The sequence below is a fragment of the Dendropsophus ebraccatus genome, chromosome 8 (genome assembly GCF_027789765.1).
Source record: "Dendropsophus ebraccatus isolate aDenEbr1 chromosome 8, aDenEbr1.pat, whole genome shotgun sequence".
NCBI classification, from domain to species: domain Eukaryota; kingdom Metazoa; phylum Chordata; class Amphibia; order Anura; family Hylidae; genus Dendropsophus; species Dendropsophus ebraccatus.
The window spans coordinates 94,837,056-94,847,897 of record NC_091461.1 but is presented as its reverse complement, the minus strand read 5'-3'; the positions used below and the strand labels follow the sequence as shown (position 1 = coordinate 94,847,897).

The 10,842-nt window shown below is 45.6% G+C and overlaps 1 protein-coding gene across 4 annotated transcripts; it reads left to right on the top strand.

The window, feature by feature from the left end:
- Positions 1–286: 286 nt before the first annotated feature.
- Positions 287–7,786, top strand: LOC138798754 (uncharacterized). Of its 4 annotated transcripts, none has more exons than XM_069979331.1 (5): positions 287–355; positions 1,704–2,808; positions 4,486–4,612; positions 4,727–4,837; positions 6,471–7,786. In XM_069979331.1, the coding sequence occupies exons 1-5, from the start codon at positions 288–290 to the stop codon at positions 7,304–7,306; spliced, it is 2,247 nt and encodes a 748-aa protein (XP_069835432.1). In that variant the 5' UTR covers position 287; the 3' UTR covers positions 7,307–7,786. The 4 variants fall into 4 exon arrangements, with proteins under 4 accessions (XP_069835432.1, XP_069835433.1, XP_069835434.1 ...); XM_069979332.1 differs by having other exon boundaries at positions 298–355; positions 1,700–2,808; XM_069979333.1 differs by lacking the exon at positions 287–355 and adding an exon at positions 366–455 and having other exon boundaries at positions 1,700–2,808.
- The last annotated feature ends 3,056 nt before the right edge of the window (positions 7,787–10,842 follow it).

The window sequence follows — 10,842 nt, the reverse complement described above, 5'->3', positions numbered from 1 at the left end:
TGTTGTTGGTGTATATAGTATATACCATTCAGTTGTGTAGAGTAGTGTGTGCTGTTGGTGTATATAGTATATACAGTGCAGTTGTGTATAGCAGTGTGTGTTGTTGGTGTATATAGTATATACCATGCAGTTGTGTAGAGCAGGCATTATACATGTGATCCCTGAGCCTCCCGCTCAGCACACTGCCATGTACCCAGGACTGTACCAATCGCAACTTCACTTGGAACACAACCTGGCGCCTGACCCCCCCCTCCCTACACACGACAAGGCCACGTGGTCATGACGTCATGAAAGGTCCTCAAAGCTATAAGGCTTTAGCATCTTCCGACAGGAGAGTGGCGCGTCTGTGGGAGAGGTGAGGCGCGCGGGGTATAGTTATCACGGTGACTGCCGGATATCACGTCCAGCCGTGCGTCACCCTCCGGCACACACCGCATCCTGCCAGTCCTCTGAAGGCACGTGCATCTGCCGCCTAATGCCAGACAAAAGCGCTCACTGCTGGTGTGAATGGGACTAGAAAAGCACACCTGTACCAGGGAGGAGACGGAAACGGTTGCCCATAGCAACCAATCAGCTGCGCGCTCCCAGTTCTCGCTGATCAGCTGAGTACAGAGCAGCCTCCTGATTGGTTACCACCTGCAGAGCTTCACCCTGCCTTGTAGCTCCAGGTTCCCTCACCTGTGGGAAAACTTCAATTACCATCATCCCTCTGGCTGGATGTAGTGTAGTGTGGGGATTGTAGTTTGTCACTGTGTTCCCATATATTGCAGATGTATATGGAGCTGCACATATACTTCCAGATACAGCACCGCTCTTGTCTCCAGATTGGATGTAGGTTTTGCAACTTAGTTCCATTGACATGAATGGAGTTTAAGTGCAAACCACACCTGAACTGGAGAACAGTCATGCTGTCTCTGCAAGAAAGCGGCCATGCTTTTCTAAGGCTGGATAACCCTTTTGAGGGTAGCTTCACACGTACCGACTCGCAGCGTTAATAACGCTGCGAGTCGGTTAGGTCCTGGCAGATCACTTTCACTACATACACGCAGCGGTCTGAACGACCGCTGTGTGTATGTATTTCTGCCGGCCGCTTAACCCCTTCTGTTGCCGCCCGTCTCCCGCTCTGTATACATTACCTTTCCTCGCTGCACGGGCCCCGGTGTACTGCTCTCCCGCCCGGCCAATCAGTGGCTGCAGCAGGGCAACACACTGATTGGCCGGGCGGGAGAGCAGTACACCGGGACCCGGTGCAGCCAGGACAGGTAATGTATACAGAGCGGGAGCCGGGTGGTAACAGAAGGGGTTAAGCGGCCGGCAGAATTACATACACGCAGCGGTCGTTCACACCGCTGTGTGTATGTAGTGAAAGTGATCTGCCAGGACCTAGCTGACTCGCAGTGTTAACGCAGCGATATGGTACCTGTGAAGCTACCCTGAAGGAGAACTCTGGGCCACAACTAAGAATCCACTGCAGGCAGGAGTGCAGGAAAATAATAAAGAATGTATACTTACCTGTTGTGCTACATTGCTGCTCCTGATCCTGCAACATCAGGACCTGGACGCCAGCCAGTCAGTGACTAAGGTGGGACACCTCTGCAGTTTCTCATTGGCTGAGAGGGTTCTTTCCTCCGGGTTGTGACTTATTATTGCACTATTGTCTTACTCTGTATATGTTGTTTTTTTTTGTCTTCATAAAAAGAAAGTCCTTCTTGTGCAATGGAGGAGAACCAGTCTTCTGACTCGCAGAGCAATGACGACTCGGCAACAGGGACGCAGACGCCCGATATTCAGCCATCTTTAGTGCCTGGTTCTGGTCAGCAGCCTAACCTCTTACAGCTGGGTGGTCTTCAGTCGTACTTGATCCTTGCTGCGGGACAGCCTGTCACCACTTTACAAGGATCAGGGCTTAATGTAGTACCTTTTGGGAATAATTTATCCATACTCCAAGCCAATGGTCTTCGCCTGCCTATCATCCAGACAGAGGGTCTTCAGTCCTTGACAAATCTGACCACTGGCGTTAAGCCCACCACAAGCCAAGCTGGAAGCCTGCCACCTCAGATATTCCAGCTTGGTGGTATTCAGCCCTCCGCCGTCCAGATTGGTCCTTCTGTTCAGTCCATTGGACTCAAGCCACAACCTTACCAGCTCACAGGACACCCAACACAGTCAAGTAGTCTTCAGTCATCTACAGTCCAGATTGGTCCTACAGGTCAGTCCATTGGATTACAGCCACAGATATTACAGTCTACTGAATACCAATACAAAGCACAGTCCGCAATCTCAAGTGAGATCCAAAGCCATGGACTCACGCCTGTCTCGTATGAATTAACTACACCATCCGTTTCGGTGAAGCAGGTGAACAGGCAAGTTCAGGACGCTAGAAAAAAGGCTGCAAAGTCGAAGTCAGACATAGTGACTTATGTTGATGTGGCGTGCAGTGCTTACAGTGTACCAAAGGTGAAACACACCTCCACCAATACTGCAAAAATTAATAAGAGTATTGGAACTCAGGCAAACATTTCCTTGAGAAGTAAAAGCCTTGGTGTCCAGTGTCCTGAAGGCGGGAACTCAAGTCTGAGATTTCTTCATTCACTCCAGGAAACATCCACCCAGGTGGAGCAGACTGTCTGGGGGAGTCCGACTGTTGTTCAAGACAGTGATCCAGCTCTCCAAAGGAGTGTTATGTATGTGCAGGACATGGGACCTGTAGGAAATGTGTTACCTGCCTATGAAGCTTGGCAGGCTGATGAATTATTTCTCCAGGACCTTCAGAGAATACAAAGGCACAGATATATGTTATATGAACCTGTAAGTAATTTTTCATACAACGAGTACCTAAATTTGTTATATGAAATAAAAGACAATAAGAGTCCAGTAGAAGTCAATAGCTCCCCTATTTTAGCTATGTGCCACTAGGGGGTTGTATAGCGTCTAAATTCGCATGATTTCTACAGCTAGTTATACACATAAGATAGCGGTTTGCAAATACTCACTTAGCTGTTGGCTGTGTCTCCTGATCCCCACCCCCCTTCACATGAATGTTTGGTGTGCTTGTGTTCTGGTTAGAGGGAGGAAAGCTGTTGCCAGACTCTTCTGGTCAACTTTACACAGTTATGCTAAATGGCATGCCTCACACAGAAACATGAAGGGCAGCAACTGGTGCTCATTTACAGAGAGTGTTAAACTGTGAATTAGGGCTCTTAGGAAGATAGTGTGGCTCCAAACCACCATCCACATCAACTAGAGATGAGCGAACCTGGAGCATGCTCGAGTCGATCCGAACCCGAACTTTCGGCATTTGATTAGCGGTGGCTGCTGAACTTGGATAAAGCCCTAAGGCTATGTGGAAGACATGGATATAGTCATTGGCTGTATCCATGTTTTACAGACAAACTTAGAGCTTTATCCAAGTTCAGCAGCCACCGCTAATCAAATACCGAACATTCAGGTTCTGATCGACTCAAACCAGAACCCGTTTCGCTCATCTCTAACATCAACGTTAATGACCTAAATACCTTGGACAGTGGCAGATGTGGATGCTGATTTGGAGCCTATCCTGATGACAGGTCTGAAGTGATGGAAACCAAAGCATAATCAAGATCGGGGTTCAGGGAGCCATCTGGAAAATTCTAGAATCCAACTGTAGGGATCCCCATGAATCAGCACCTAAGCAAAATTCATCCTCTATGGAGCCGCTGAATGCTTCTGAGTGCGGAACCCAGAAGTATTCGTGGCCCCATTGTGTATGAATTAAGCAGTGGCCATAAAGGTGTGAGTGCTACATTCATTATGAGGCGATTGTATCGGTGGGGGTCCTAGCAGTCTGGACTCCCCATCCATTTAGCAATTGGCTTGTTATCCTTTATGCTATTGATCAGGAAAAACAAACTGATAATGGAAATACCCCTTTAATACCTGCTACAGTGATATTAACTCTTAACACAAAGCTGCTTTTAATTTACCTTTCCTGAGATAGCTTGTGTCATACGCCGCCCAAAAGTGTATAACTGTTGTTGTCCTGATTATTCAGTATATTTTGCCATAGTTCCACAATAGCTATAGAACTGTGACCTCTTAGTGACTATAGTCACTAATAGCTATAGTACTGTGACCTCTTAGTGCTCCCACAGCGCAACCATAATAGTTACATACCCCCTGTAGGACCCTCACAGTAGGACTCTCACTTCCACATAGTACCTCTACATGTCGCTATGTCATCTTAGTACCTCGCCATATAACATACAGGATTACACACTTTACCTTTGACCACAGCTATGGTGTTCTTCTGCCTGAAAGGATCAGTCTGTGTAATACAGAGCAAAATATCAGTCGGGTTTAATGCACAGAACACATAATAGAGACACCGCACTGTAGAATACATGTAGGGATGGCGCTAAGACTGCAATGCCAGTATAATTTTTTCCTGTCTCAGTCACTCAAATATAGAATTTATTGGCACATAATAGAATGAATGTTTCTTTTTAGGGTCAGATTCAGTTTGATGATGTGGCAATCTACTTCTCCAAGGATGAGTGGGAATATCTGAACGAAGAAGATAAAGACCTCTATATGGAGATGATGGTGAAGAATTACCGTACCCTTCACTCCCTCGGTAAGAAGTCTGTATTTCTAATGAGAGGAAGATCTGAAACATGACTTGAAGACAGAGCTTGCGGCGAGGACGTATTCTGATAATCACCATCTTTATATTTATTTATACAAACAGGTTGGATCACTGTTAAACCTCCATTGATAACAATGATAGAGCAAGGAGAAGATCTCTATGTGAAATACCCCAAACAGTCTGGAAATCCTCATATATCGGGACTCAGGAGAGGTCAGTAATAAGACTACAGACTACTGTTTGGCAGAAGACACATATCTGTAGGGTAAAGCATGAGGGAAGGATAGTGCAGCAACATGAGCCAACCATTAATAACCATCCTAATATAATGAGACTCATATCTGCTATGTGTTGCTGTCAGTAACTATACAGAATGGGTGTTCATCTTGTCCTCTACCCATAGGAGATAACTAGCTGGATGCGGGGGGGGGGGGGGGGGGGGGGGGTTGGGGTTCAGCAGCTTTCCCCCCCCCCTCCCCACAATCTCAAGGGCAGGGACCCAAATATTCGTTAGAATAGAATAGTGTGGTCATGCGTGTACCTTGCCGCTCCATTCATTTTTTATTGAAACTGTGGAAATAACTGACAAGAATAAATCGGGTGGGATGCATTCCAACAGAATACTGAGATCCCCAACGGTCAAACCCCCTAAGCTATTTATGGTTAAGCTATTAGGAGATAACTGGCACAGCCGCTTAGGGGTGCCTTCACACACAACGGATCTGTAGCGGATTTCGCGCTGCGAAATCCGCTGCGGCTCCAGTGCCAGTTCATCACTATGAGAGTACATACTCGCAGCGGGATTAACATATGTAAGTTAACCCCCCGCCAGAGCATACATCACCTGCTCCCCGCTTCGGCTTGCTTCGGGGGTTCCCGGTGTCTGCTTGTCCCGCTCAGCCAATGAGTGTGCTGCCCCGCCACAGCCGAGAACCCCCTAAGCAAGCCGGAGCGCGGAGCAGGTGATGTATGCTTTGGCCGGCGTAAGGTTAACTTGCATATTCACAGCGGGATGTCAATCCCGCTGTGAGTATGTATTCTCCTAGGGATCCGCAGTGGATTTTGCTGTGAATTTGCAGCGTGAAATGTGCTGTGGATCCAGTGTGTGTGAAGGCACCCTATAGGGGTATTGCAGCCAGGACCCATTGTTTGTTAATGCCCGGGGGAAGGGCCACTTTCTTGTCTTGGGACGTGATACAGCGGGGTCTTTCAGCCATTCTTGGGACACACCGCTCAAGACCAGGAAGCTGCCACAAACTGGCAGAAAGGAGTGGTGTAATGTGGGCGCCATGGAGGTAAGAGGACGTTTTTTTTTTCACCCACCCCCTCCTGGCTAGAATACCCCTGGAACCTTTTGATAGCAGCATACTTTGGGGTACAGTTTAAAGGGTATTCCCAAAAAAATTAACTTGTTCCCTATCCAGAGCATAGGGGACAAGTAAAAGATCCGAACCCCCCCCCAGCAATCTCCGTATCGCCCCCCCCACCCCTCGGCTTCTGTGTTATGAACAAAGCCGCAGGTAAGCCATATGACCCATGGCTCTATTCATTCCTATGGAGATGCCAGAATGAGCCGAGTAAGAAGAAAGAGCGCTTACTCGGACCTCTCTGCCACCTCCATAGGAGTGAGGAGAGACGCAAGTCTCAAGCCGTACCTGCAAATCTATTCATAACACAGAAGCCGGGGGCCCGAAATGGAGATCGCTGGGGGTTCAGAAGTCAGGCTCCCGCGATCTGTTACTTGTCCCCTATCCCTTGGAATACCTCTTTAAGTGCACATTTACCATTTAAAACATTTACCATTTTTGGTATATTGTCTAATTTTTTTTTTTTCCACTTTCAACAGATTCATCAGGCATGAAGATCGTAAAATCCACTGAAGAGGAATACAATTTACACAAGTTCTCGGAACGTTTGAGGAAAAGCATTGACAACTTTCTAACCTTCTGTATACAGCAAACTGAAGACATAATGTCAGGGGCTGCAATAAACCTTTGTTCATCAGAACAGGGATATCCTGAAGGGCCATTTTGTCAAGTGAACCCGTTGCTTAGTGAAAAGTTAGCTCTAGATGAGAGACCTTTTGGGTGTTTCAGGTGTGAAAGACGCTTCAAGCGTTTTTGCGATCTCGTGTCGCACCAGAAATTCCATCCATTTGAGAACGGCTTCTCCTGTTTTCAGTGCAGAATGCCATTCAAGAGCGCCAAAGTCTTGACGAAACACGAGCTGACTCATACCGGAGAAAAGCCATTTATATGCCCTAGATGTGGAAAACGTTTCTTTACACAACACTTGCTCGATAACCATCTTGGGGTAAATTTGAAAAAGAATCCGTATGTTTGCTCCGAATGTGGGAAACGTTTTGCTAAAAAGTACATCCTGCGGAAACACGAAATGATTCACAACCGGGAGAAACCTTTTCTGTGTTCAATCTGCGGCAAAGGCTTCACCGAGGAGGAGGATTTCAACGAACATCAGAGAATTCACATGGAAGAACATATATACTCGTGCGATTTTTGCGGAAAACGTTTCAGCAGTAAGCCCAGCTTTGAGAAGCATCGACAGGATCACGTGAATTCACAATTATTTCCCGATCTTGAACAGCAAGGTCCGCTACTTCTTCTCAAGCAGATTCAGGAAGGAGAATCTGTTCTGCCAAAGGAACTGGAACTCCAAAGCTAAAGTGATGGCATAACTTGATCAAATTACGACCGTCATGAAAAACTATGAAATGTGGGTGCTATCTGCGGATTCAGGGCTGTTCTCGAGCAGCCAAAGCCTTAAAGATGGGAGCATTTCAGTGCCTCTTACATTGTTTGCACCATGTGTTTGGTTTACTTATAAAAAATGTTTTTTGACTGTTGTTATTTACCAGGTTAACAGTAAAGCATATTTTCTTAGCGTGATGCAGTAAATGCCCGTAAGATATTTTACTCTATTGCATTGTGGGTAATGGATACTTAAAGGGGTATTATCCTTAGGACTACAATCTTAGACCCCAACATCAAGTTCCTATAGGGGTTATTTTATATGTAAAAGTGCTCAAGGCAGGGGGATAAAATAACAAGAATACATACTCACCTGTGGCTGATCCCTCCCCAGTAACGCCTTCCCCACTGCTTGGAGCTTCATATTTTCTGTCTTGACATGGAGAATCTATGTGTTTTATTACTGTAACAGGGTTCTGTAATCACTAACCTGACCCATATAAAATCACAGTGTTTAATGTGTCAGAGGAAGTGGTCTTTGGTGAGTCCCAGTGAACTACAGGATGACATTGTTACCTATCAGATCCCTCCTCGCCGCTCACAGACCCTTCCCCACCCAGCTCAATCTACATACTGATGTCACTACAGAATATACTGTAGGTATACTTCTCCCCTGTGTTTGGATGTTGCTTTTACAGAAGATAAAGATGGATCACCTAAGGTAGCTGTAGTCATTTCATCCATTTGTGAAATTCAACAAAGTAGCTAAGTCATCAGACCCCCTTCCTGTATAGTCCACAATTCCCCAGGCTGATAAGTTATGATATATTTGACAATGCACCACACTGGTCCTGATGAAGGCCACCTTAAGGAGGTGGGTGAACGTTGGACTGTTGATGGAGAAAGGTTCAAGAGGAAAAGTGTTTTAGGTAAACTACTTGGCCGCCAGTGTGTTACAGCCATGACTGTCCCGTCGGTTGAGGAGTCAGCCCTCTTGCTGTAACTCATGCCGTGACTGTGTTACTACAGCCACGGGTTATACAGTAGTTTTGCAGCAGCTGAAGAGCAACAGGACGGAGACCACCAGTGCAGAGCTGGGTATGCCATTAGTCCCCTAGAGGCGGGTGCCACCTTTTACACCCAATCTGAACCCTCATCAATCTTCAGATCAAGGGCTCCCTGGCCCCCACCAGCCTGTTTGTGGCTGCTAGAGGTTTTTAGGAAGCTGAAAACTGCCCACATCACTTACAACATTGCTCTCTGCTGCCACCTCTGTCAGTGATGGGAACTGGCCAGAGCAGGGGAGGGTTTCTTTGCTGCTTTAGACAGTTCCTGACAGACAGAGGTGGCATCAGAGAGCACTGTGTCACAATGGAAATAATACATCATTTCTTGCAGGACATACAGCAGCTGATAAGTAATTGAATACTTGAGATTTTAAATAGTAAATTACAAAAGTAATATACAAATCTGTATAACTTTCTGAGACCAGTTTCGAATTTTTTTTTTGCTCGGAGTGAAATGTTAAACTGTGTGTACATAACACCCACATGATGGTTTTTGCTGTGCCATTTTTCAGTGCATTTGCAGTTGTGTAAAATCTCAGCAGGGCCTGTGTTCTGTCTCTTTCTTTAATAGATTTCTATAGGGGGTGAAAACACTGGAAAAAATGTGTCCCTATGCTATGCATATTTGCTTTTTTCTGCAGTTTTTTCCCCCCACAAATCTTAAATAGAAAACCCTGAAATCACCTGATATAGAATCATAGGACTCAACACAAGGATAAAAGGACCTAAAGTAATGTACACTGAGCTGAGAAAAGGCCAGAAAACAATGCAAAAAAGCTGGAGGAACTGCTGGCAGGTTTTTGGATGTTTTTTTCTGGTACTTTTTCAGCCCCCAAACATGTGATTTTAAAGTTGTGTGAGGGAAGGCTAAACCATAGCAAGCAGAGCTGTGTATAAAGCAGAGCCGTGTAAGATGCATGGTGCAGAGCTGTGTATTTGTATGGTGCAGCATTGTGTATGTGTAAAACGCATGATGTAGAGCAGTGTATATGTATATGCATGGTGTAGAGCTGTGTATGTGTAAGATGTGTGGTGCAGAGCTCTGTATGTGTACCATGCATGGTGTAGAGCTGTGTATGTGTAAGATGTGTGGTGCAGAGCTCTGTATGTGTACCATGCATGGTGCAGAGCTGCATTTGTATGGTGCATGGTGTAGAGCTGTGTATTTGTATGGTGCATGGTGTAGAGCTGTGTATTTGTATGGTGCATGGTTTAGAGCTGTGCATGTGTAAGATGTGTGGTATAGAGAACTGTATGTGTATGGTGCAGAGCTGTGTGTATATGTAAGATGTGTGATGTACAGCTGTGTATGTGTAAGATGTGCAGTGTACAGCTGTATATGTGTGGGGTGCAGAGCTGTGTATGTCTAGAATGCGTGTTGTAGACCTATGTATGTTGTAGAGTTGTGTGTGGATGTAAGGTGTAAGACTATATGTATGGTGCATGGTCTAGAGCTGTGTATGTGTAACGTGTGGTGTAGAGAAGTTTGTGTGTATGGTGCAGAGCTGTGTGTATATGTAAGATGCATGGTGTAGAGCTGTGTATGTGTAACATGTGTGGTGTAGAGAAGTATATGTGTATGGTGCAGAGCTGTGTGTATATGTAAGATGCATGGTGTAGAGCTGTGTATGTGTAACGTGTGGTGTAGAGAAGTATATGTGTATGGTGCAGAGCTGTGTGTATATGTAAGATGCATGGTGTAGAGCTGTGTATGTGTAATGTGTCGTTTAGAGAAGTATATGTGTATGGTGCAGAGCTGTGTGTATATGTAAGATGCATGGTGTAGAGCTGTGTATGTGTAATGTGTCGTGTAGAGAAGTTTATGTGTATGGTGCAGAGCTGTGTGTATATGTAAGATGCATGGTGTAGAGCTGTGTATGTGCAACGTGTGGTGTAGAGAAGTATATGTGTATGGTGCAGAGCTGTGTGTATATGTAAGTGCATGGTGTAGAGCTGTGTATGTGTAACATGTGTGGTGTAGAGAAGTATATGTGTATGGTGCAGAGCTGTGTGTATATGTAAGTGCATGGTGTAGAGCTGTGTATGTGTAACATGTGTGGTGTAGAGAAGTATATGTGTATGGTGCAGAGCTGTGTGTATATGTAAGTGCATGGTGTAGAGCTGTGTATGTGTAACGTGTGGTGTAGAGAAGTATATGTATGGTGCAGAGCTGTGTGTATATGTAAGATGCATGGTGTAGAGCTGTGTATGTATAACATGTGTGGTGTAGAGAAGTATATGTGTATGGTGCAAAGCTGTGTGTATATGTAAGTGCATGGTGTAGAGCTGTGTATGTGTGAGATTTGTGGTGTAGAGCCGTGTATGTGCAAGGTGCATGGTGTAGAACTATATGTGTAAGATGTATGTTGTAAAGTTAATAGTCAGCAGAGAAGGACTGGCTCAGCTTTCTTTTATGAGGATCAAGAGCCCGGTCCGGATCCTC

Excerpts from the sequence above, each read along its gene's own strand:
- LOC138798754 (XM_069979331.1), top strand. The coding sequence starts at position 288 with ATGAAAGGTCCTCAAAGCTATAAGGCTTTAGCATCTTCCGACAGGAGA. Across the intron at positions 356-1,703 it reads GTGGCGCGTCTGTGGGAGAG|TCCTTCTTGTGCAATGGAGG; the intron begins GTGAGGCGCGCG and ends ATAAAAAGAAAG. Across the intron at positions 2,809-4,485 it reads GATATATGTTATATGAACCT|GGTCAGATTCAGTTTGATGA; the intron begins GTAAGTAATTTT and ends GTTTCTTTTTAG.